The sequence below is a fragment of the Phytophthora sojae genome, assembly GCF_000149755.1.
Source record: "Phytophthora sojae unplaced genomic scaffold PHYSOscaffold_6, whole genome shotgun sequence".
Taxonomy (NCBI): Eukaryota; Oomycota; class Peronosporomycetes; order Peronosporales; family Peronosporaceae; genus Phytophthora; species Phytophthora sojae.
Window position 1 is genome coordinate 420,007 of NW_009258120.1, and position 24,749 is coordinate 444,755.

General features: G+C 56.5%; 12 protein-coding genes across 12 annotated transcripts; 4 read left to right on the forward strand and 8 right to left on the reverse strand.

The window, feature by feature from the left end:
- Positions 1-530: 530 nt before the first annotated feature.
- Positions 531-2,303, forward strand: PHYSODRAFT_511024 (hypothetical protein; the record flags this gene model as incomplete). The annotated part of the gene is made up of 2 exons (XM_009532010.1): positions 531-1,741; positions 1,958-2,303. 2 exons carry the CDS (start codon positions 531-533, stop codon positions 2,301-2,303), a joined length of 1,557 nt encoding a protein of 518 aa, XP_009530305.1.
- Positions 2,304-3,140: 837 nt separating this feature from the next.
- PHYSODRAFT_334720 (hypothetical protein) lies at positions 3,141-4,574 on the reverse strand (the record flags this gene model as incomplete). Its single annotated transcript, XM_009532011.1, has 1 exon — positions 3,141-4,574. One exon carries the CDS (start codon positions 4,572-4,574, stop codon positions 3,141-3,143), a length of 1,434 nt encoding a protein of 477 aa, XP_009530306.1.
- An 873-nt stretch (positions 4,575-5,447) lies between these two features.
- PHYSODRAFT_257267 (hypothetical protein) lies at positions 5,448-6,449 on the reverse strand (the record flags this gene model as incomplete). Its single annotated transcript, XM_009532012.1, is given in 3 exon segments — positions 5,448-5,608; positions 5,749-5,780; positions 5,800-6,449. 3 exon segments carry the CDS (start codon positions 6,447-6,449, stop codon positions 5,448-5,450), a joined length of 843 nt encoding a protein of 280 aa, XP_009530307.1.
- Positions 6,450-6,737: 288 nt separating this feature from the next.
- Positions 6,738-7,739, reverse strand: PHYSODRAFT_512474 (hypothetical protein; the record flags this gene model as incomplete). Its single annotated transcript, XM_009532013.1, has 2 exons — positions 6,738-7,334; positions 7,374-7,739. 2 exons carry the CDS (start codon positions 7,737-7,739, stop codon positions 6,738-6,740), a joined length of 963 nt encoding a protein of 320 aa, XP_009530308.1.
- Positions 7,740-8,285: 546 nt separating this feature from the next.
- Positions 8,286-9,156, forward strand: PHYSODRAFT_354920 (hypothetical protein). The gene is made up of 2 exons (XM_009532014.1): positions 8,286-8,453; positions 8,524-9,156. Exons 1-2 carry the CDS (start codon positions 8,316-8,318, stop codon positions 9,145-9,147), a joined length of 762 nt encoding a protein of 253 aa, XP_009530309.1. The 5' UTR covers positions 8,286-8,315; the 3' UTR covers positions 9,148-9,156.
- Positions 9,157-9,355: 199 nt separating this feature from the next.
- PHYSODRAFT_334723 (hypothetical protein) lies at positions 9,356-13,861 on the forward strand (the record flags this gene model as incomplete). The annotated part of the gene is made up of 1 exon (XM_009532015.1): positions 9,356-13,861. One exon carries the CDS (start codon positions 9,356-9,358, stop codon positions 13,859-13,861), a length of 4,506 nt encoding a protein of 1,501 aa, XP_009530310.1.
- A 157-nt stretch (positions 13,862-14,018) lies between these two features.
- PHYSODRAFT_512302 (hypothetical protein) lies at positions 14,019-14,855 on the reverse strand (the record flags this gene model as incomplete). The annotated part of the gene is made up of 1 exon (XM_009532016.1): positions 14,019-14,855. The coding sequence occupies one exon, from the start codon at positions 14,853-14,855 to the stop codon at positions 14,019-14,021; it is 837 nt and encodes a 278-aa protein (XP_009530311.1).
- Positions 14,856-15,637: 782 nt separating this feature from the next.
- Positions 15,638-16,468, forward strand: PHYSODRAFT_561779 (hypothetical protein; the record flags this gene model as incomplete). Its single annotated transcript, XM_009532017.1, has 2 exons — positions 15,638-15,763; positions 15,842-16,468. 2 exons carry the CDS (start codon positions 15,638-15,640, stop codon positions 16,412-16,414), a joined length of 699 nt encoding a protein of 232 aa, XP_009530312.1. The 3' UTR covers positions 16,415-16,468.
- PHYSODRAFT_354921 (hypothetical protein) lies at positions 16,450-17,379 on the reverse strand. The gene is made up of 2 exons (XM_009532018.1): positions 17,211-17,379; positions 16,450-17,140 (listed from the first exon to the last, which is right to left on the reverse strand). The coding sequence occupies exons 1-2, from the start codon at positions 17,346-17,348 to the stop codon at positions 16,517-16,519; spliced, it is 762 nt and encodes a 253-aa protein (XP_009530313.1). The 5' UTR covers positions 17,349-17,379; the 3' UTR covers positions 16,450-16,516.
- Positions 17,380-17,771: 392 nt separating this feature from the next.
- PHYSODRAFT_334727 (hypothetical protein) lies at positions 17,772-20,629 on the reverse strand (the record flags this gene model as incomplete). The annotated part of the gene is made up of 6 exons (XM_009532019.1): positions 17,772-18,639; positions 18,738-18,912; positions 18,982-19,755; positions 19,831-20,011; positions 20,338-20,517; positions 20,594-20,629. 6 exons carry the CDS (start codon positions 20,627-20,629, stop codon positions 17,772-17,774), a joined length of 2,214 nt encoding a protein of 737 aa, XP_009530314.1.
- Positions 20,630-20,744: 115 nt separating this feature from the next.
- Positions 20,745-22,994, reverse strand: PHYSODRAFT_546706 (hypothetical protein; the record flags this gene model as incomplete). Its single annotated transcript, XM_009532020.1, has 2 exons — positions 22,806-22,994; positions 20,745-22,736 (listed from the first exon to the last, which is right to left on the reverse strand). A coding segment is annotated over exon 2 (1,785 nt), but the record flags the coding sequence as incomplete, so codon positions are not given.
- A 769-nt stretch (positions 22,995-23,763) lies between these two features.
- On the reverse strand, positions 23,764-24,609 carry PHYSODRAFT_510511 (hypothetical protein; the record flags this gene model as incomplete). The annotated part of the gene is made up of 2 exons (XM_009532021.1): positions 23,764-24,291; positions 24,355-24,609. The coding sequence occupies 2 exons, from the start codon at positions 24,607-24,609 to the stop codon at positions 23,764-23,766; spliced, it is 783 nt and encodes a 260-aa protein (XP_009530316.1).
- Positions 24,610-24,749: the final 140 nt, after the last annotated feature.

Genomic DNA, 24,749 nt, shown 5'->3' on the forward strand with positions numbered 1-24,749 from the left:
CAAGGACCGGGCGCGTGCTTCCGCCTCTGGAGAAAATCGCAGTCTCGGTGAGGAGTCCTCACCAAACCTAACGATGAAAACTCTCAGCGGAAATGAGGGCTGCTGGCTGCCATCACGGAAAGCGTAGCAGTCAACTGCAGTGCGTGCAAATGAACCTCTATCAACCATGGTATGGTGAAACATATCCACCGCTCGAACGAAAGTCAGGCGTTGGGAGACGTCGCTGTTCCCTCTGAAGCCTTGCAATGCTACGACCTCGTCCACGGATCACCATAATCATCGAATGTAGGAAACTGTAATGCTTGCCTATGATGAACATGGCGCGATCGACTGCAAAGAAGGACTTGCAAGGAGCTGGTAGAGACGGGCTCAGCTAGAGAGCTCGGACTTCTGCCCTCAGTTCACCAGAGCGAAGGTCGGTCGGGCTCCGATACGCTGACAGCGTTTGCAATCCGAGCTCATTTCCCAATTTTCCTTGCCAGTCCAAGCTCGTCCAAGTTTGCTCTGGCATTGATACCCGTCTGCTATCCATGGTATCTGTTATCCAAGCTACCAAGGCCGCCATTGCGCTGCTGGCACTCCCCGTGCTCGCCACTCAAGCTGGAACAAGCACCTGTGAGGTCACAGACTCAGACGCCTGCGCTATCGATTCGCTCGCGGCCTCCACCGACGATGGCAGCGTGCTCATCTACCCGGGAGGCGACACGCGCTGCGCCTTCGACGACTACACGGACAGCGTGACGACGTTCGCGTCCAACTCGACGTACTTCTTCCAGGTGTTCCCTGCGGCGGAGGCGAGCAAGAAGAAGCTGCTGCTCTTCTTCCAGGGCGGCGGCGCCTGCGTCGACAAGTACACGTGCGACTTCGCGCTGCAGTGCCAGCTGGGCGCGAGCTCGCTCATCACTACCAAGGCGTCCGTCACGGACTCGGGCATCATGAACCGCACGCTGGACGGCAACGTCTTCAACGACTACAACATCGTGTACCTGCCGTACTGCACGGGCGACCTGTTCGTGGGCAACAAGTACCTGGAGCCCTACGAGAGCGTGTACAACCAGGCGCTGGGCAACAAGCAGTGCCTGGGCCAGGACCAAGGCATGTACATGAACGGCTACAACAACACGATGGCGGTGTTGAAGTGGGCGCTGGCCAACTACCCGGACCCGGAGCAGCTCGTGATCGGCGGTTACAGCGCTGGGTCGCTGGGCGCGCAGATGTGGTCGGCGTACGTGGCGAAGACGTGGGGAGTGGAGTCGAAGGGCACCAAGTTCCAGGTGCTGGCGGACAGCTACGTGGGTGTGTTCCCGGAGCACAAGACTCCTGCCAGCGAGCTGATCAACTACTACGGCGGGTGCGGACTGGTGGGCTTCCCCGATAGTATGGCGGCGGAGTGTGAGGCCGAGACGGCGACGGTGATCGAGATGGTGAGCTCGTTGATGAACGAGGCTCCGAGTGCCGAGTGGCTCTTCATCGACAGCATCGCCGACAAGACGCAGCGCAAGTTCTACGAGCTGGTGTTGCTGGGCATCGCTGGGTATCCGTTCACGAACCTGCTGCCGGCGGACGAGTTCTACGGCAACATGACGGAGATCCTGGACGCGTACTCTGCGTTCATGAACGTGACGCGCTTCAACATCGATAGTGACCAGCACGTGTGGCTGACCGGTAATACCTACGAGAGCGCGGTGGATCTTGAAGACCAATTGCTCGGTGATGTTCTATTCGCGTGGTTGTCGCTTTCGTCGGCGAGCTCATCAAGCGGTTCTTTCGCGGCTTCGTCCAGTCGTTCCTCTGTGAGCTCTTCCAGCGGCTCCTCGGTAAGCTCATCGAGCAGCAGCCACTCAAAGCCTGCTTCTTCATCGAGCAGTTCGTCGAGCGGTAACAGCCCCACCGTATCTAGTACTAGCAGCTCGAAGGCTTCGTCATCGAGCACCGGCAGTCAAACGGCAACTCCGAGCGAGACGCCTGTTAGCACCACAGCTACTCCAACTCAAATCCCCGCCAGTACGACGTCCACTCCTACCGTCATCCCCGCAAGCACGACGGCCACTCCTACTGAGACTCAAGTGCCTTCCACCGCCACGCCGGCATCGACCCCGGCAACAACGGGTTCTTCAACTGAAATCCCCGGTAGTACCACAACAACCCCGACTGAAATCCCCGCCAGTACAACATCAACACCAACGGAGACCCCCGTGAGCACGACGGTGGCGCCTACCTCGACTCCAGTGGTAACCACGACCGCACCGACAACGGCACCGGCAACTACCGAGCCCACCGTCTCCATTCCTACCTACTGCTAAACTGCGTTCTGGATGCGAGTCGCGTGGGCATATCAGTACAAAGCACCTGCTATAAAAGACTCCAACACCAGAAGCAATTGGTTTGTACGTACAAACACAGTAATCTTGTCGTTGCGGATGGGTCTAGTGTAGTTCACAATGTGAATTTCACATCGATTCCACTCGGAAGCTGATAATGCATCCCAAATATGTGCCCAAATCGCCCCAAATGTTCCAAATAATGAATTGTCTCTGTAACATTTAGGTACATATTTGGGGCCAAGTATATGACTGCTTTCTCGTAAAACTATCCCAAATATGTACCAAAACGGAGTTGACTGATTATGGTCTATAGTCGATGGGCGAGGGCGAGTGGACGCGAGCGCGAGCCTCACTCGATGCATTCACTAAACGCCAACACCCGCCGATTAGGCGGGGGCGTGTCTGTGCGAGCGAGCGAACGCGAGCGCTGCAACCCGATTTTTTTTTTTCTAGACACCGCGCCTGGCCGAGACGAGGAACTTAGCGTAAGGGACAAGGAGGTGGGGCAGGCCGCGCAGCGGCGCCCCCCGAGCGAAGCGAGAGAGGGGCGGCCCCCGCAGACCCGTCGCTAAATCCGCAGACGAGAGCCAACGCGCGAGTGTCCGCCCTGTGCAGCTCTTTCATACTGAAGGTTATTCTGTCCTAAATCCAAAACGTTCCCATGGTCTTAAATCATTTGGGAAAAACTTTGGGATTTGGGGCGTTTTCGGGGTGCATTATCCAGTACCTTCCACTCGACTCAACGAAAGTGATTCACGATTCAGGTGTTGGACCAAACGTCTCAGTTAGAAATCATGTTATTGTCTGCTATTCGATCTAGCAGAGAGGGGCATGGAGGTTGAAGTGGGGCAAAAGGGAGCACATGAGCTGCTTCAGCTCCTGCAGTTGTTGAGCTTGTGGCGAGAAAGCAAGCGGCTTAGAGGTCTTCGCGGACACTGTCGTGGGGGCTGGCTTTGTAGTCGGCGCCGGCGTTGGAGCAGCAGCAGTAGAAGCTTCGGGTGTTGACGTCGAGGTAGTCGTCGTAGCTTCAGGAGTCGAGGGGTGTGCGAGCCAAGAACTCAAAATATCGCCAAGATATCCACCCTCCAAACTCTCCGCGCTCTCATAGGTATTACCGGTCAGCCACACGTGCTGGTCACTATCGATGTTGAAGCGCGTCACGTTCATGAACGCAGAGTACGCGTCCAGGATCTCCGTCATGTTGCCGTAGAACTCGTCCGCCGGCAGCAGGTTCGTGAACGGATACCCAGCGATGCCCAGCAACACCAGCTCGTAGAACTTGCGCTGCGTCTTGTCGGCGATGCTGTCGATGAAGAGCCACTCGGCACTCGGAGCCTCGTTCATCAACGAGCTCACCATCTCGATCACCGTCGCCGTCTCGGCCTCACACTCCGCCGCCATACTATCGGGGAAGCCCACCAGTCCGCACCCGCCGTAGTAGTTGATCAGCTCGCTGGCAGGAGTCTTGTGCTCCGGGAACACACCCACGTAGCTGTCCGCCAGCACCTGGAACTTGGTGCCCTTCGACTCCACTCCCCACGTCTTCGCCACGTACGCCGACCACATCTGCGCGCCCAGCGACCCAGCGCTGTAACCGCCGATCACGAGCTGCTCCGGGTCCGGGTAGTTGGCCAGCGCCCACTTCAACACCGCCATCGTGTTGTTGTAGCCGTTCATGTACATGCCTTGGTCCTGGCCCAGGCACTGCTTGTTGCCCAGCGCCTGGTTGTACACGCTCTCGTAGGGCTCCAGGTACTTGTTACCCACGAACAGGTCGCCCGTGCAGTACGGCAGGTACACGATGTTGTAGTCGTTGAAGACGTTGCCGTCCAGCGTGCGGTTCATGATGCCCGAGTCCGTGACGGACGCCTTGGTAGTGATGAGCGAGCTCGCGCCCAGCTGGCACTGCAGCGCGAAGTCGCACGTGTACTTGTCGACGCAGGCGCCGCCGCCCTGGAAGAAGAGCAGCAGCTTCTTCTTGCTCGCCTCCGCCGCAGGGAACACCTGGAAGAAGTACGTCGAGTTGGACGCGAACGTCGTCACGCTGTCCGTGTAGTCGTCGAAGGCGCAGCGCGTGTCGCCTCCCGGGTAGATGAGCACGCTGCCATCGTCGGTGGAGGCCGTGAGCGAGTCGATGGCGCAGGCGTCGGAGTCGGTGACCTCACAGGTGCTTGTTCCAGCTTGAGTGGCGAGGACTGGGAGTGCCAGCAGCGCAATGGCGGCCTTGGTAACGTGGGATAAGTGGACCATGCTGGTTGGGGTGAAGTGGAGCGTGAAGGTACCAGTTGAACTGGTGGGATCCGGTCGATGGTGTGAACTCTCGACGGAGGATTCAAAAGTGAATTTCTCGTAGCGGCGCAAGGCGGAGGTGTGACGAGACCAAGGCGTAAGAAGGAGAACGTAGGGTCAGGGAGTTGTGCAAGCATCCAAATGTTTCTACAGGCTGCAACCTCCCTCGTCGATTGGATCTGCTGGAGACCGCAAGACCACTGTTGTAACGCTACGCGCGGCGAGAAGTTCAGGAGGGGTCAACGAACCTGAGATGTTGCGCAGTTTCTACAATCGATCTTCGTCCGATTGACGGATTCACCGAGGTCCGAGTCCTTGCGCTTCCAGCGTGTGACAGCATTAGTGATCGCTTTGAGGTTAACAACTTCTGCTGCGTCGGCGACGCTGTTGACGCCGTCGGCGCCTGCCTTGAAGGCGTCTGCATGGGTCGCTGGTCGTCGAGCGTCGAAGTCTGACCAGGATGTGCGTCTTCACATCTTTTGGGATCGAAATCGTCAATTGTTACCACTTCAACTTGGCTGCGCTCGTGACTTGGGCCTGTGCAGATGACACCCAACGAACCTGGAGCAGCTCCGAGCACAGAGTGGTTCTTCATGGACATAGTTGCTGGAGAAACCCAGCGCAAGCTCGGTACGGATACGAAGCTGATGCTTTTGGGCATTTCTAGATAAGTATACGGATACTTAAGTAAGGTTTATGAATGTGACCACTGCAACACTCGATTGATAGTCGCTTCATTCATCGTGGTTATCTGCGCACGAGAAGTGGCCTCCTCTTCTCAGCGCTCTCTCAATCTACGTAGTTCCTGGGTTCATTCTCGAGTTGGTACGCCGGCTAGTCGTTGTAGAGCTTCCCGCCGAGAGCCGAGTTGTAGTACGCCCCGTGACCAGCCATCGGCTCCACCGGCCAGTCGTTCTGGAATCGTTTCGCCAGGTCGGGGTTAGTGATGTACAGACGACCAAAGACCACAAGATCGGCGGCTCCGCTACGCACAACTCCCTCGGCAGTGTCGCGCGTGTAGTTGTTGTTGGCCATAACAACGCCCTTGAACGCAGTCTTGGCGTCGAATGCCGTCAGCGTGCGGGTCAAGAAGGTGTTCCCATCGTATCGTATCGGCGTTCGCCTCTCCCCTCACGGCGGCTTCGGTAGCATGGGCAGCGAGGACAACTACGAGATGTTCACGTACATCATGGAGCAACTGAGCAAGTACAAGCTTGGATACCTAGCGACTCCGCTCTCCTCCACTACTCCAACAAGAGCTGACTTGCGGTAGTCCTCAACGATGCTCGGGATCTCCTCTGTCTCCAGCGCACGAGGCGTTTCGTAGTCGGATACGACGTAGTCGGTATCGCGCGTGTGGCCGCTCTCACAGCGTAATGCCGATGCCAACACGATCTCGCCCTTCTTGTTGAAGCTCGAGTGGCCTTGACGACCGATGTGCCACATCTGCATGAAGATCTTGCCGCCCTTGTTGTGAACACGGTCGATCACGCGCTTCCAGCCTTCAGCACGAGCGTCGGTGTAGCACGCCGCGACATGGTACCAGCCGTATCCCTGCTCCGACACGGCGGTGCCTTCCGAAATGATGAGACCAGCACCCGCGCGTTGCTCGTAGTAGAGCTCGTTGTTCTCCGATGGCACGCCGTCGGCGTTGGCGCGACCGCGAGTGAGTGCGATGCGGTTCTTCAGCTCGAGGTTGTCGCCCAGTTTCAGCGGCGTGAAGAGCTTGTAGTCGGCGGTGGGGATTATTGTAGCCTGTCGGTGGTGCTTGGGAGGGAGTGTTGGTTGGCTGCTGAGTAGAATGCAAAACGCAGAATGAGAACTCAACTCAAACATGACGTGAGTCCCATGGATAGAAGTTCGCGACATCGAGTCGACACATTTCTTGACTGCGATTGGTACGCGCTGCCTTCATCTTAATACATGTCGACAGGAATGTCGAGTAATCCTAGAGGCCCATAGTTCTCTGCTATTCCTCTTTAGGTGACTTCATTTCCTTCGCCATCCCCTTCATCTTCTGCAGTCACCTCCAAGACGCAAGTGCGACTCAGTTCTGTAGGCAGCTTCATCGGGTTAGGAGTTCAGCGTCATGCCTTGAAATCCGTCGCCGATGCGTGCCGCACACTAATAGAAATCAAGGTGGTTCTCCGTGGGAACAAGGCAGCGCTCCAACTCCTTCAGCACATACGCCGAATCCACCGACATGAACCAGGCCGATGTAGATGTATAATCGTCCGGGTTATTCGGATCCAGCACGTAATGACGGCGAAGTCGCTCAGACGGATCGGTTCTAAAATCCGTGCACAGCGCGAATGTTTGCGTTGCGGCCACTCGCCGGAAATCCATAGTGATCCTGTCCATCAACTGCGCTCGATCCATGCAGAATAGACGCATGCTGCCTCCACTCAGAGCGTACTGTTGTGCCGCCAACTGCTTCACTGTCGCTCCGTTCCCCATGTTTGCGTATCCTGCCGCGTCCAACCAAGCTCGATTGAGTTGCGCGTATTGCTCCAAACCGCCGTACCGCCAAGCAGGGAGCACCACTAACTGCGACGGATCATTCTCTTTTCGATCGTACTGGTAGGACGTCGCTAAGATATCAAACATCTTAAGGTGTCTGCTCATTCTGATCTCGTATTCTGTGAATCCGTCAACCAATACAAGAAGCCCATCGGTTTTTCGGATCCTTGATATGTTTTCGAAAGGCAGGTTGATAGCTCGCTGTATTGGGATTTTTGTCGATCCATCAGGTAGGGTGACGCTATTCGGACCATTCAGCAGCACAACCGCTTCACCTCTTCCGTTCCCTTTCACACGACGAATCACCAATACCTTCCGGTGAGCGACGCATGCAAGATGAACCGCCAACAGCATCAAGAAGCACGATTTGCCTACGCCATGAGAGCCCAGAATCACGACTGGCACGAAGTCAAGTGACGGGATCTGCTGTTTAATCACTGTCCACAGCATTTGCTCCTCTTTACGGACGTAATAGCTCGACGGGAACTCACCAAAATCAGCCCAGAGCTTGTGTAGAGTAGGCGTATCGACCAATGTGCCATCCTTCGCCCGCAACTGATCAAGCTGAAACTCGGCAGAATCGATCTGCACCTCCAGCTTCTCCATACCGGGGACGAGTGCATCTAACGCCTTCGACGCGACCACGACGATCAGCGGGTTGTTTGAGTCGCCATAGGAACCGATCTGCTGTCCTGTGTCGAGCGGGGTGTTGCTTCGGCGCGCCGAGTCTGATGTGTAGATGGACAGGTCGTGAATGTTTGTGTCTTTTAGCACGCTGGTGGAGTTGTTGATAATGCGAGTTCGGAGAACTGCGACCTTTGTCGAGGTGGTTGCAAGTACCGCCTCGATATCGTCGATATCAGCGGCAGGCGGCAACAAAGCGCCTTGCTCGTCGACAAGCCTGTAGTACACCTCCTTGGACATCGTTGGAATGAATTTACTGATTGAAAGAAAACCCCCGCTGCCTACTGCACAACAACTTTCGTTCAACCACGTTGTAGTTTACGCCCGTTATTGGCTGAGTCCGTGCGTAAGCCTTTGGATCACCATCGCTCCGAGTTTACGCAGGACAAGTCTGCATGGTGGCTGATGAGCTTCAATCCTACCTGCCAACTCGACCTCATTCTCCAACACTTTACCAACCTCTCAAGCCACAAACTCGCGCAACCAACCTCGTGCACCATGTCCAGCAACAACAGCAGCAAGACGGTTCTTGTCACGGGCGCCACGCGCGGCCTCGGTCTCACCTTCGCTCAGTACTACACCAAGGCTGGATGGAAGGTCATCGGCACGGCGCGCAACGTTGACAAGGCCAACGATGTGAGTGTTTCCTGCCTTGAGGTCTTCTCGCCATCGTACCAACTACTAACTCGATATACCTTGCCGACAGCTCAAGGCGCTCTCGCCGTTCAAGATTCTTCAGCTGGACACGAGCGACGAGGCCTCGATCATCACCATGGCCAAGCAGCTGAACGGCGTCCCCATCGACCTGCTCATCAACAACGCCGGCATCCTCGAGCCAGGCTCGTACGCGAGCGTCTCCAAGGACTCGTTCATGCGCCACTTTGAGATCAACTCGGTGGGGCCGTTCCTCACTACGCGCGCGCTGCACGCGAACCTCAAGCTGGCCGCCGACGCCAACGGCCTGGCCATCGTCGCGTCCGTCACGAGTCTCCTGGGCAGCATCCAAGCGAACCTGGACGGCGCGCTCGGCAGGCCGCTGCAGAAGGTCTACTACGACAACCACAAGCTGCCGAATGGCGAGATCTACAGCTACCGCGCGTCCAAGGCCGCGCTCAACATGATCAACGCCAACCTGGCCATGAACCTGCAGGAGGACAAGATCGTCGCGGTTGTGCTGCAGCCGGGCTACGTCAAGACGGACCTGACGCAGCACAACGGCGTGGTGCTGCCCGAAGATTCCATCGCTGGTATGGCCAATGTCATCTCGGGCCTCACGCTGGACGACACGGCCAAGTTCTTTGACTTCCAAGGACCGGAGTTGCCCTGGTAGAGCAGAGTAGGCGGCCTGATAACCTGACCTATGTCGAGTTCGTAGAACGAGGTTGCTCTGGTGCCAAGTGCAGTGCATTCTTGCGCTCCAAGTCTCCAACTTCAATGTTACTTCCGCGTTACATCATTTGGTTAAGTAGCGATAATGTGGTGCACCCAAAATCCCACATCAGTATATCCTGACGTCCAAGTGCGCATTCACTCTGTCGATGGCGGACGCGTCCATCGAGTCGCTGGCGAGCGGCGCCATCGCCGCCGGCTGCCTGCAGGCCGTCATGAGCATGGTGCACCCGGAGCTGGTGCGCTTCGTGGCCTTCCAGAAGGAGCGCGTGGCGCGCAGCGACGCCGAGCAGGAGCGCAACAACACGTCGCGCCACGTGCGACGGCGGCGCCCCGAGCCCGACGCCGACGCCGAGGGCCTGAGCCCCGAGCAGCAGACGGACCTGTCCTTCCAGCTCAAGTACCTGCGGCGCCACTGGCACAGCCACCTGCGCTCCTTCGGGCTGGACCCGGAGCTGCCCGCCGTGGTGCAGCGCGCGCTGCTGTATAGGAACAAGGTCTCGCACCAGAGCCAGCTCACGCTGGCGCAGTACGAGAACGCCATCGCCACGTTCGAGAAGCTGGCGGACATCATCGAGTGCAACGCGCTCATCCGCCAGCAGATTAAGGAGCTCGTGACCAAGCTGCTGTCCTTTTCGCCTCTAGGTAGGAAGCAGGCGGCCGCGGAGGCTGCAGAGCAGCCCTCGAACCAGGTAGAGAGGGAGATCGGGGTGAAGGAGGCCAAGTCCGGGCTCGTGGACCCGGTGTCGATGGAGCCGACACCCCCTCCGGCCTCTTTGGAGCAGATTTTACAGCATAACTATCTCTACGACGGAGACGAGAACGAAGACCCGCTGTGGGTGGATCTGAAGCTCATTGGCAATGATTACTTTAAAGAGGGGAACTACACGGAGGCTATTGAGGCGTACTCTCAGGCGCTGGAGGTGGCGCCGAACCAGACAGTGCTGTTTGGCAACAGAGCCATGTGTTACTTGAGGTTGAAGGATTTTGAGTGTGCGCGCGAAGACGCCGAGGACGCGCTGGATGCCGACAATTACGAGAACGTCAAGTACTACAGGCTGCTGTCTGAGGCGATGATGGGCATGAAGGACTACGATGAGGCTAAGGAGATCTGTGCTGAAGGACTCGAGCTGGACCCGAAAGATGCGACGTTGCTCAGTAGACGGCGCACTGCCGAGGCGATGATCCAGAAAGAGAAGGAGGAGTATGAGAAGGAGAAGAAGAGGAAAGAGCAAGAGGAACGAGCAAACGTTGTGGCTGCAAATGCAGCAGCTGCAGAGGCGGCCGCCAAAGCTGCCCCGGAACAAGCGAAACCTGGTAAGAACAAGAGCAAGAACAAGAAGAAAAACAAGGCCAAGAATGCATTGCCGGAGATTGAGCTGGTGCCGATGATCAACTACCAGGAAGTGCCAGCTAAATGGATCGAGGTCCATACGCGTGGGTCTCGTCGCCTTGAAATGTACCAGGCAGGAATGGAGAATCTCGTCGTAGCGGCGAAAGCACTTCTTCAGATCACTGACAGCATTGGGACTCCAGCTAGAGCTTTACTGCCGCTCGATGACCTGGTGAAAGAGGGCATGACGAATCTCCGCATAGCTGGTGAGGCAGGCGTCGCAGAGGCGTGGTTTCGACTTGGTGTGCTTTACAGCAGCAGCGTGCGCAAGGGTATACCGCTTACAGCTGATCCTCACAAGATGATGGAGTGCTTTCACAAGGCAGCCTCGTTGCGTCCGTTTATCAGACCGCCTGGAAACCGTGTGTTCCCGCATCAAGGTGTGGCTGAAGCGGAGAACGAGCTGGGCGTGTGCTATCGCGACGGAATCCCGGCTCCTGTCGTGGAAGCTGATCTGAAAAAGGCATTCCACTTTTTCCTAAGGTCAGCAGAACATGACTACCCCGTGGGGCAGTACAATGTGGCTATTGCGTATTCGACAGGTAGCGGAACGCCTGTTGACGCGTTTGCAGCACGAATGTGGACATCGCGTGCAGCACAGCATGGCCTGCCTGAAGCGCAGCAGTACCTAGCGCAGCTATTCGAAAAGGGCTATGGTGGGAGACGCGATGAAAGCCAAGCTCGAGAATGGTCAATGACGGCCAGTCAGAACCGGATCACAGATCTGTTGATGAAGCATGATTTTGCTGACGTGGGCGTCCATGTTGTGGGAGGAGGCGACATTGCAAACAAGTTTTCGAAAAATCCTGCCGTCTCACAGCGCGGAAAGGAAGTCTTTCAGGAATTCTACGACGCTTACTTGGACGAAAAAGGTTACGACAGCGGCCCGGACTTCAGCGTCGGTGTAGATACTGACGACGAAGATGAGATCAAGATCACGAAGGTCAGCTCGTACACACCCAGCACTACATCTTCATCCGACCACTTTGGGAGAGCGGGAATTTACCGACCACATTCTGCGGTTATTGATGCTGAAATTCAAGCTCGCGCAAAGGCCGGAGGTATTACAGCTTGCAAGTACCTTGCATCCCAGAAACTTATTGAAAGTGCGGAGAGACTGCTCGCCACTGGTGACATTAAAGGCGCCTTGCGAGATATGAAGAAGGCAGACTTGACGTGGGAACGACCGAAGAGCGTATTTACGACTGCCGTCGGTCCAAAAGAATTGCTGGCCAAGGTTCTCAAGGAAGCTGCTGTAAGCTTCCAGATTAATCCGAGAGATATCGACGCCGCGTACGTGATTGGCAGGTGGGAGATGATGAGCGACCAAGACATCATTCTTCACTGGAAACGGTGCGTGAAGATGCATCCGAACGAAGCTTCTTTCCACTTTTACCTAGGCACCGCGTATTTGACGCTCGAGCGCTACAATGATGCCATGGACTCAATTGAAGCCGCATTAGCCATCGAAAAGAAACCGGATTGGCTTTACTGGTTCGCTGCTCCGATGATCGGACTGGGTATGATTGACCCGGCACTGTCTGTCTACAAGGAATACGTCGACAGCAATCCCCCCGACGAGCGATTCATACCAGACGCGTGCTATTCTATCGGAGCGCTGTACTTCAAGAAGTACGACAATGCCATGGCTACTGTGTATCATGAACTCGGGCAGATGGCGGAGTCGGTTGCTATTCGCTTTCCTGCCTTTTATCCTAAGGTTCTGTTTGACACCGCGAAGGAATCTCTCCGCTCTGGCATGAAGAAGAACGGGTACATGGAGTCGTCCGTGATTGCGAGCGTCATGGCCCAGAACATGATCGAGTGCGAATTCTGCAAGACAAAGATCAAGCCTACCCAGTTGTTCAGCCACAAGTTGTCCAAGTGCCCGCGCCGTACTGTCGTCTGCGAGCTTTGCGATGATCGTATGGTCTTCGATGCTCTGCAACCTCACCGTCAATCTCGCCATGCCGTCGCGGGTAAAAGCAAAAAGAAGAAAAGCAAGGGAAAGAAGCGCGTCCAGACAACCGCTCCAGATGCCCCGGCCCCGCAACCCATGGTTAAGACTGAGGTCAGCGTCACGAACTCCGCTCCGACGCAAAGCAGTAATCTGCAAGAATTGGCTACGCCCAAGTTTCATTTCGCTGGCGCCATTCTCGAGATCACAGAAGCGAAAGGCACCTCCAACCAGACAGTGCTCACACTTAAGACAGTCCTTGATCAGCGCTGGACGCTACGTGTAAATCACAGCTCGCCTCCGGCAGGATCAAGTGCGCTGTTTGACGTATCGAAAGCCATCGAAGGAGCCGCTGCGGACAACTCAATCCTGGTGTTTTGGCGTCGTCCTCCCCCGCTGGAAGCCATTGACAGACGTGCGCTCGCTGTGCCCATGGAAGGTGAGATCTACGGCCAGGACGTGGTGATTTACATCTTGACATGTACATCCCAAGCGCTTGGCTTTGAGCTGTGCCAGCTTAGACACAACAAGTACATGGAGAACGGGACCATGTGCGCTGCTTGCGGCAATCCAGCGTATCCGGGTGAGAAGCTGTCAGCTTGCGGTGCTTGCAAAGCAGTCAAGTATTGCTCGCGAGATTGCCAGCGAGTGCACTGGAAGCGCATCCATCGCCACATGTGCCAGAACGCCACGCTGTTGAGTAGCTGTATCACGATGAGTGAAGACGTCACTCCAGATGAGAGGGCTGGCCCCAGAAAGCAGGCAGCCGAGCGCCAGCAGCAATCAACAAGCAAGGAGAAGAATGCTGCTCCCACTAACGTCAGACATGAGGACGCTGTCTTTGTCGATGACACACTGAAAATCTTGGAGGACATTCTGAAAGATACCAAGGCGAAGGGCGATCACTGTAACGGTGAAGACGTGATCGAGTACTGTATGCTACCGCCCCGCGATCCCTCGCGACCTGAAGCCATTTCAGGCAGTGTTCGTATGTTCCGACGATCTGTCGCCGGCGCGAATGAGTTTGTGGCCGAGATCGCTGTTGGCTACTTGATGTCCTCGCCTACTCTTCTACAGCAGCAAGAGCTGCACTACTTCTTTCAGATCCCGCCGCACAACCCGCTGAAGCTCAAGTGCGACGGAACCCTGGTGTACCTGGACACGTGCACCGTGCACACGGACGACAGATCTGCCAGAGGTTTCCGACTTGTGATGCAGATGCCGCTCGCCACGTATTCGCTTCGCGCGATCGCCGAGCTCCTGGACTACCTGCTCTCAAACACCAATCTCTACCTGACGTGCTAGACGCCAACCGTTCGTTACCTGTGGTGAAAGAATCGCGAGGCTTCCTAACAAGAAAATACGACTCCAGCTATGCATGGGTGCGTTTAATGGTGCTCTTGACATTACGTTTGCTGGCCTGTTGACCTATTTTGCGGCAGTTTTTAAACATCCTGCGTCCTTACAGGTAGCTGTTCGCGATCGTGTTCTGTGAATCGCGCACTTCGTCTTGCAATGACAGGTTCCCACTGGGCAGGATCGCAGCTTTGCGAATAATACTGGTAGCAGCATCGCGGTCTTGCACAAGTGTCATGAGCGTTGACGAGAGATCCACCCGGGACTCCATCTGGAAGATCACCCCGTCCGCGCTGACGTGTGAGAAGATGGTAAAGTTGAAGCTGTACGTCTTGCCGATGAGGTGCTGCACTAATTGCTCGTCGTTGAGAATGTGTGGGAAGATGTTCTCAATCGTCAGGCGCGAAATTCTGAGCGTCGTCGTGCCCGTGCTTTTGACCACGTAGACCGCTTCATCTCGATCTCGTCCAGCCAAGCTCGGGTACGTCTTGGCAGCCCCCTCCATGGGGAAGAGCTGCAGTCGATCAGCGCGAAAGTCAACTTCGGAATGGAATCGTGACAGGAAGTCCCATTGCTGCATGAACGTCTTCAGGCCGATGAACTCGGGGGTGATCATGTCTTCGGCCAGGACCGAGCCCACGAAGTCCTGGATCTCAATTGTTCTCGGATGTCCGATGTCCATGGCGAAGTATCCGTGCTGCAGCATCTTGTGATACGTGGATACCAGCCTCAAGGCCCCGGCTTCAGCGTTGTGGCGAGCCACGACCCGCGACGCGCGCGCCAACATCAGCGTGCGTTCCCACTCCTCGGTGCGCCGTCGCCTCTCCTCGTCCCGAGCGCGCTCCGACCGTCGGTGGAGGGCCGCGCGGTGCGCCTTCTTGGCGTTGGCGCAGTTTCGGGATCGCACAACGCGTGGGTCAAAGCGGCTTCGAGGCTGAGCCATAGCTCCGTGTGGCACGCCGTCCTCCTCCTCATCGCTGCTGTTCCAGGGCTCAGTGTTGAGCTGCGCGCGGCGCTGCGCTGCTCGTCCAGCGCACACGAACATGGGGTGGGGAAGACTCCTGGTAAACCAAAACTGACGGGGGGCGTCCGTGACCAACGATGCAGAAAGACGCTCCACCGGCAGAAGGCAAACTGAACGGCCAGGTCGTTGTTGCCGTCCAGAGCTCGCCGGACGCTGGACGCTGCAAGTGTAGCTCCATGCGGACGAGAATCCTGCGGCGCTATAGACACCACGCAGCAAATTTCTTGGGGGCACGAACGCGCTGGAGAAGACTCCTGCTTCGACTTGAAGCTCGGGTGCAATACTCTTCGTTCCTCTAGCGGGCCGGCAGGGCTTCCGGGCAGCTAGGATGAATTCATGGTCGATTGGCGCCGCGCTGCCGAGTGTGCAACCCGTCAGCCATGAGAGCGGTCTCACCCTGCAGTTTCTCGCGAGCAGGTTGTGCCCAGAGCGTGTAGCCACCCCTGCTCGCTATACCACTTGCACCAATACCATTCCAGGCAGCGGTTGGGCTGAGTCAGCAGCACCAAGGTAGAGTACGTGTATTGTTGCCTTCTTGCAAGACGACCAATCTCCCCATGACGAAAAGCTCACAAACTCATCAACTGCAGATTACCCGACGAGTGATTACAAATCCTTGTCGGCTGGCAATCACATGTACGCAGATCGCAATTGTCTCCACTCGCCTCACTTGACAATTTTCCCCGTTTACCACAGACCCCATGACCCCCAAGACCGTCCTCATCACTGGCAGCACTCGCGGCATCGGCCTCGAGTTGGCCAAGCACTACACGACCGCTGGGTGGAACGTCATTGGAGTCGCTCGCAGCGCCAACACAGCCGACAAGGTGCGTCTGTTTCCGCCTCCACTCAAGACAAGAACTGTTCTCTAACTCCCTTTGTCTTGTCTTACTGAGCGTCTGTAGTTGAAGGCGCTGTCTCCATTCAAGGTCGTGTCGTTCGACTGCACCGACGAGACGTCGATTGCCCAGGCGGTGCAGGAGCTCAAGGGGGTCCCCATTGACCTCCTGATCAACAATGCAGGCATCTACATGGCCGGCAGCCTGGAGACGACGACCAAGGACATGTTCATGCGGCAGTTCGAGGTGAACACGGTGGGCCCCTTCCTCGTGACGCGCACGCTGCTACCGAACCTCAAGCTCGGCGCCGAGAAGAACGGCAAGGACGGAGCTCTCGTGGTGACGGTGTCCTCGCAAATGGGCAGTATCGGGGGCGAAGCGTTCGCAGACAACTACAGCTACGGCGCGAGTAAGGCGGCAGTGAACATGGTGAACTCGAGTCTGGCGGCTGACTTGAAGAAGGACAACATCGCTGCGATCGTTGTTCACCCCGGATACGTGGTGACGGACCTGACTGGTGGACTGGGCGACGTCCGCACGGACGAGAGTGTGCGAGGGATGACGAGTGTGATCGAGAAGGTGACAATGAAGGACACCGGCAAGTTCTACCACTTCAAGGGGCGCGAAATGCCCTGGTAGAGCGGTGTAGAGCACGTCAGCAAGATTAAATTGGAATAAAGCAGCACACACATCATTCATTAGCCACTAAGCTGAGCGGTAGAGTATATCTCATACTCTGCTCTACCACGGCAATTCAGGTCCTTGGAAGTCAAAGAACTTGGCCGTGTCGTCCAGGGTGAGGCCCGAGATGACCTTGGCCATACCAGCGATGGAATCTTCGGGCAGCACCACGCCGTTGTGCTGCGTCAGGTCCGTCTTGACGTAGCCCGGCTGCAGCACAACCGCGACGATCTTGTCCTCCTGCAGGTTCATGGCCAGGTTGGCGTTGATCATGTTGAGCGCGGCCTTGGACGCGCGGTAGCTGTAGATCTCGCCATTCGGCAGCTTGTGGTTGTCGTAGTAGACCTTCTGCAGCGGCCTGCCGAGCGCGCCGTCCAGGTTCGCTTGGATGCTGCCCAGGAGACTCGTGACGGACGCGACGATGGCCAGGCCGTTGGCGTCGGCGGCCAGCTTGAGGTTCGCGTGCAGCGCGCGCGTAGTGAGGAACGGCCCCACCGAGTTGATCTCAAAGTGGCGCATGAACGAGTCCTTGGAGACGCTCGCGTACGAGCCTGGCTCGAGGATGCCGGCGTTGTTGATGAGCAGGTCGATGGGGACGCCGTTCAGCTGCTTGGCCATGGTGATGATCGAGGCCTCGTCGCTCGTGTCCAGCTGAAGAATCTTGAACGGCGAGAGCGCCTTGAGCTGTCGGCAAGGTATATCGAGTTAGTAGTTGGTACGATGGCGAGAAGACCTCAAGGCAGGAAACACTCACATCGTTGGCCTTGTCAACGTTGCGCGCCGTGCCGATGACCTTCCATCCAGCCTTGGTGTAGTACTGAGCGAAGGTGAGACCGAGGCCGCGCGTGGCGCCCGTGACGAGAACCGTCTTGCTGCTGTTGTTGCTCGACATGGTGCACGAGGTTGGTTGCGCGAGTTTGTGGCTTGAGAGGTTGGTAGAGTGTTGGAGAATGAGGTCGAGTTGGCAGGTAGGGTGAAGCTCATCAGCCACCATGCAGATTACGCACGGACTCGGCCAATCAGCGATCGGAACGGCGTAAGCTTCAACGTGGTTGAGCCGGTACGCTTACTTACGCACGAATCGAGGAGGCCCGAAGGTTTTTAGCCAGCTGCGTCAAGATCGTGATAGCAGGGCGCCGTGGAGAGCAGATTACGAGCAAGGTTCACTTCCGTACAACCTGCACAGTACATGTAGCCACGTTCTCCGTACAAACAAAATATCACGAGGTTATCGGGAACATCCATTTACGCCAAAAACGTTGACACTACGTAGAACACAGTCACTACAGGTACACTTAGATCACTACATCGTTACTCAAACCACTCGACGCTTTGGCGTCGCCGCGAACTCGAAAACGAAGCCCATCATGGTTTCGTTCAGGCGGTGAACAGCTCTTGCAGGCTGCTTCACAGCACGCCCTTCATCGATGACGCTAATCATCGCAGCCTTCGATCTTGAAGGAAAAGGCTCCTTCGCGGCGGCAAGGTAGTCGCCGTTGAGCGATGCGAACGTGTCCGCATACGCCGCTCGACGTTGAATTGATCGAGGCACCGAGATCTCCAGCACTTCAAGCTGGTAAGACATTCGGCAGCCGGGATCTCTCAATCTGTCAGCCAAACCAGTGATCGCGTCGGAGCCGTTAATAGTGAGCTTTCGGAGCCCCCAGTTGTCGAGTCCTTCGTGCGATGAAAGAACCACGTCAAAGTTTGTAAGGTGAAGCTCATCGAGATGACGGCAGGCGGCTGCCACCGCATCGAGCGCTAAGCTGCGATGCCTGCCACTCCAAAAGATCCCCATCTTGAGCGAGCGCAGATTTCCACCGATCGATCTTAACAGTCCCGGCACCAAGCTGGGGTCTTCAATCTGAAAGAATTCCAGGGACAGACACTGCAACCCCTGGGAGTGTTGGCCCCGATGAAGTGACTGAATATCACTTGTAGTGAAGTTGCGAGTTGTATCACCGAGTTCGAGATCACAAACTCCATAGCCAGGGACTATCACTTCAGCGCGGTCCCCCATTACGATAGGGTCATAACGAGCGCGGAAGGGGCAAGCACGAGACAGCACGAAGCTGTTGTTGTCACCACTTTCATCTAATCCACGAGGTCGGAGGTTCGTCCCTTCCTTGACGTCGATGAAGCCATACCTGGTGTAGTCGATGGAGGGTAGCACTTTGTTATCGCTGTAGCAACGGAGGCAACGGTACTGGCCGACAAGTGGATATTGGTGAGCCTTGCCGATTGAACGGATGAATTGGTGGCTTCACTCCACAACGCGTACGCCAACCACCCCCAGCGCACTTCGTTTAGCCACGGGATACGGTCGCTGAGAACTCCCATGTTCAAGGTCAACTTCTGGATTGGCACGGCCTCAGTAATCGCAGATAGGAATCCAGCAGGTCCTGCACATGAGCTACTCGAAAAAGTCACCTGCAAGTCTGAAAGCTGCCCCTGTCCTGAGAGTCGAGAGGCACAGGGATAACCCTCAGGTGGTTCGCAAAGTGAACGACCACACACTAGCCCACTCAACAGGAAACCAGCACTGGATGTGGCATCTCCCGTTGCCTCCATGCCCACAATCTCGTCCAGACTGACTCGGAAAGCCGCCAAATTCATTCGAGAGAGTGCAGCGGCAACATTCGCTCCTCCAGGCGCCGTAAACCTTGGCTTCATCGTCTCCACCGTCATTGCATCCGAGTTCGGGGGCTGGTGCTCCCACGCTTTCATCAACTTAGCGCTATCAGATACAGCGCACAGCTGAACAACCGCTGGGACATCCACATCCAGCAGTGATCCAAATGTCCGCGAGAAAGAATCCACCGATGATGCTGCCACCTTGCAACTCGCTGCGTTTTGGACACCTTTCGTCGGAATGGCCACGTGCTCCGCCGTCCACTCGATAACGTTGCACCCTTCGCCCCACTCCGCCGTCGCCTGTCGCCCCATGAAATCACACAGCACCCCCGTCACTTGACGTCGCATGTCCTCTAACCTCTGCATCCCCGCGCAGAACTCAGTCGAATACTCCCTCGGGTCATCCGAACATCCAAAAAGAGCCCCCCACGACACCGTCGCCCCCTCCGAGACCACATCCTCCGACCCCACCGTCCCCACCAAGTAGCACTCCCACACTGGGAACACGAACATGAAGTCCGGCGTGTACAGATCGTCGAAGTTGTCGGCGACCACCACAAAGTCCGCCAGCAACTGCAGAAACGCCGGTCGACTCACCGTCGCCAGCACGTTGAAGAGCTCCATGGCCTCTCGAATCCGCTGCAACTTCCCCCCCATCACGTCGACTGGCAGGGAACGGGATCGGGATCGAGCATCTACCCGCTAACTGCTCGTAGCCCTTGGGCAGCGACGGCCAGCACCGCAGCGAAGCGTGCACTGGCAAGTTGGAGGCTCGAAACTCGGGCGAGTCCACGACGTCGAGTTGTGGTGCAGCGCTTTGCACTCGCCGAGAACTTCTCGCCACGGCTGCAGGAACGCAAACTTGTGCTTGTCCGCCATCGCGAATGTTGTCAAATGTGCGGTGGAGAGAGCGTCTTCGAACTGAGGAGCCGCACATCGCCCATGCGCTTGCATTTCACCGTATGGAGCCCGTCCTCAAGTTGACATCGACACGCTGCATTAGAGCGACATTCGCGTAACATTTACAATGAAATTGCTTGAGATGGCTACATTTGCATTAGAAAACAATCGTATTGTGAGCATCCCTCAGATGCAGTGAATTATTCCTTAGCTCGTTTAGCTTGCATCCCCCCCCGCGCGCTCTTGGAGTTAACGGAAAAATTGGCGCTGGTTGGGAATCGGTTCGCAATTCATCGGGATCGGTGCCGCTTCCATTTCGGGGGTATTATCCATCGTGGCAACTTCACCACCACGCCATGGCGGATGTTGGCGAGGCAGCGCTGGATGAACGGATCCGTCTGGACTTGACCAAGGAAGACGGCGACATACGCCAGTTGACTCACGGTGTTGGGCGCCACGCACACCTTTTCCCAAACTCCACCGCCGCGACCGCCATGAAGTCCCTTCACAAAGGAGTGGGCCGTGATCTGCCCGTCGGGTCGAAAAAGCCACCACGGATCTGCGATATCGGAGACCGCGTTCGTCATCCCAGTCCAGCAAGACCGCAGCGTAGCCCCTTGGTTTCTCGTCCGTCGCCATACTTCGCGGGTTTCTTCGCTTGTAGAATTTTTCCGATTGAAGAGAACTCACAATGTCACTTTACATCACTCTTACTGTTAAATTTTGCTATGCATTACAACGATGCAGCGCAAGGGAAATCGATCGTGTAGCGGGATTTCGGGTCGACGGTGTACTTGCGCACGTTCTTCTGCATCTCGTCGCGGTGGTGGCCTGAGAGGCGCTGCATGATCCGGTAGGTGAATTCGCGATCGGCTAGAAGCTGGGTATCGGGCATTTTGCCTATTTGCGCCACCATCCACACGGCGTCCAATGCGCCGAGGAAGCCTCGACAGGTGCCCACTCCTTCGTGCCACACGGGCTCGAGCAACGAATCGCCAATTAACCCGACGTACAGTTTCTTCCCATGTGACGTGAGAATACTTGCGGCCTTGTCGGCACGGGTGAGCGAGCTGAAGTCGAAGATGCTGACGCGCGCGAAGTCGGCCTTCCTCGGAATCCCCACAAAGTTGACGATATCGTTAACGAACAAGTGAAAGGCGTCCTGGTTGATGTTGTCCGCTCGCACCAGGTCCTTCGAGTTCGGATGATTCTTCTTCACGACTCTGCGCACCACGAGGTTATGGCGCTTTGGTGTCATCACGAGATAGTGCATCTCCCCGCGGAAATACACGATGTTCTCCAGATCGATCCCCACTTCGCGCATCTTGTTGAGCATCTTGTGCTTGAGCTCGGTCGTCCACGAAAACTCCTTGACTTTGGTCTCCTCTAGCGTCTCCAGGTTGGGGAAGTAGCAGACGATCCCCAGCGACTCCTTTTGGCAGAAGACAAACCGCTCAATCCCTGCAGGCTCAGCCAGCGCATTGTTGACCCCTGACGCCCCCAGAACTGCTGTAAATTCCGTTTCTTCGATGTGTGGCTCCGTTTTAATGGAGTAGGGGGATAACCCGTTGTGTGGAGTCAACTGAGGGGGGACGATGGCCTCAAAGTCCGTCGCTGTATGCACCTCCACCCCCACGAGCAGCGCCACTTTGAGCAGGACAAGCTGCAGTTGCCGTGTACTCACGTGGAAGTACGTCCTCGACTTGCAGAATTTCGGGAACAACACCTTTGCCCCCAGTGCCGCCATATCCTGAACAACCCACGGCCACAAGTGGAGCATATTTTCCCGACTGAACCTGGTTCGCTTCTCCAGCACCGTCACGCGACTACCAAGCAAAGCCAACTCCACGGCTGCGCGCAAACCCACGGGACCCGCTCCTACGATGCAAACGCGCTTCGTGGCAGCGGGTTTCTGCTTGTAGACGTCCACGTTAAAGCGCGCGTCCAACAACTTGAAGAGATGCTTCTTGCGGAAGCCCAACTTGCTGTACACGGCTGCCTTGATACGAAAGTAGAGGTGCCACGGCTCCTCCAGCTTCACCCCATCAAGCCTGCAGTCTCTCAACAAATCCTTGAAAGCTGCCAACGTGTCGCCTAAATCTGTTGCTGAGACGAAAGCCTTGAAAGTGCTGCGTACTGTGGAAGACACATTTGCTCGAGGGTATGAGAACATGGGGGCGTTGACTCGATTGCCCCCGGATGCGTCCAATCTGTCTCGACAATGGAAGTCGTAGTCGCTCGCTTCACTGGTGCCCTGCGTACTCGATAGCCGACGAGACCGCCCTTTGATCTGGAGGGTATCAGTGCCCGTGTCCTCCCGCATGATCTCAAGGATCGAGACCAAGTGCGACCTAAGCCGCGCAACGCACAGCTCAGAGAGATCAGTGCGTTGGCAGGCTAGAGTGATCTGCCCCAGCATAGCCAGCAGTGACAGTTGATTCCCGGACGGCGGAGCTGACTGGGTTTGTCGAAGTTGTGATCCATTATTGCTCCCCACTCCAGTGACGAATGCTCGCGATGGATACTTCACGTCGGGCATTGATACTTCCTCCCTCCCAACTCGTACTAAGGAGTCCAGCAGTCGGATGTTGTCGTAGCCGCTGACTCGTACTCGACGTGTTGGGGGATTGTTCACGGGGTTTGAGACTGGTTTCTTGTGCGTTGTGGTCTTGGCTTCTTCCTCGATCAGGAGCTGTCGCACCTTCAGCCACGCCGTCTCCTTCCCTCGCTGCCTCCAGTTGTCCGCCTCCTCCTCCGCGATCAGACTCAGTCGACTTGAGTCAGCCTCGTTGAGTTTGATTGGCGTCGCCTGTACGCTCGAGTGCTGCCAGATTGTCAGCGTTGGGTGTTCGGGACCCGGTTCCTCGCCGCTGAAGATGTCACGGTCGCTGTCGGTGCTTCCGTCGTCGCTGTAAATGTCGTCGAGGTATTTCTCACCGACGTTGATTGCCAAGCTGTCGAGGAGTTGGCGACGTGAGTCGTGGTCGACCTCAGTATCGTTGAGATGGTCGAAGGTACTGGGGCCAATCAGACCTTCACCGATGTGATGGTCCATACTCAACAACCACGGACGGGAGGCTTGCGTTCGACTGAGCAAAAGTAAGAATGAAGTCGTGGGTTGGCTGACTGCGTGCAGGCAGCGAAAGAAAGTAGAAGAAGATCGTTGTTGACTCAAAGACCTTGAGTCATTGAGCACTAGCTGTGCTGGAACCCATGCCTAAGGAGCTCACAATGTGGTACTCGCTTCTAACGTTATGCATACAGCCTTGCAGTGAGTTCAGAGTCAGACTTTGCGAGGACAGCCTTTGTTAAAAAGTCTGCCTAACTTCCCCCTGATTGTTGGGGCGGAACAGTCAAGTCAGAAAGTGGACCTTCGAGAGTATAAACGGGTGGATCAACTACGATCGAACTAGTTCATTAGTTGAAGGGCGACAGATGCAATGATTCAACTCTTGGCGCAAAGTTCTTCCAGCTACTCGCAGCTACCTTAGGCACGCCATTGAGATATTATTTCAACCAAGAAGACCAGCGTTGCGTCTAGATTTCAGTCAAAACTTGCTGCATTTCGAGTCAATCCCTAGTGCTGAACATCAACGGACTTGAGGCTTTCTCGCGGTTGCGGCAGGCAGTCGGCAACGCAACTATAAGCAACTAGAACACCAGAAGTCAGAACGAGAACAGAGCTCTATTTCGTTGTTACATTCATATTCCGACCTGTCGGCAACATTTGACTGACGATCACAGCTAGCCTGCAGCCAACCTGCTCTCTCTCTTTACTGGATGAAGGTCTCGTACTTGGCCGGGTTCCAGTCCGGGAAGTACTTGGCCGCCGTGGCCGCCACCTCCTCCTGCGTGCCCACGGCGCCGCGGCCGTCCTCGAAGATGGTCGTGAGGAAGGCCATGAAGTCCGTGTCGAACTTCTTCTTGTTCTCCTCGAAGTCGACGTAGCGCACCTCGATCTTCTTGTTGAGCTTCTTCTCGGCGAGGGCGCGGATCGGCATGGGCGAGAGGCGGTCGGTCTCGAAGCGGAAGCGCGCGCCCGCCAGCTCCGACTTGGGCGTCGTCGACAGCACGTGCGCCGCGAAGCGAGCCAAGTCCCTGCGCGCCGTGATGCTGAAGGGCGTCTCGCCCTTGCGGACCACCGTCATGTAGCCCTCGGCGTAGTGATAGCCGAAGTACATGGCCAGGAACTCGGCGAAGACGCCCGAGTTGAAGGTGGCGAAGGGCAGGTCGTGCTGCTTGAGCGCGTCCTGTACCTCCTTCTTGACGGCGTTAGGGCCCTCGGCCACGGGCACGCCGTACTCGGTGGGCACGAAGAGCTACACGCCGGCCTCCTTGGCCGCGGGCACGATGGCCTTCTGCACGTGCATCTGGAAGCCCGACAGGGCGCTCACGGCCACCTCGCTGCCGCCCAGCGCGCGCTTGATGGACTCGTGGTCGTCGTACGAGACCTGGAGGAGCGTGGCGCCGCGGGCCTTGAACGCCTGCAGCTCCGGCTTGGACTCGTCGCGCGTGAGGATGGAGACCGAGACGGTGTCGCCCTTGTTGAGCAGCTCGTCCACGATGTCGCCGCCGACGCCGCCGGCTCCGATGATGGCGAACTTGGTGTAGACCGACATGACTGGGTAGTTGAGTTGGTTGCGTGTGCTGGACTTGTGTCGTGCGAGGAGTTTTGAGGAATGGACGCTGAAAGATATTTTGCAACGGGCCGCTTGCATCTTTGATTAATCTCTTGTAAGTTTCCAGGACCATGGCGTTA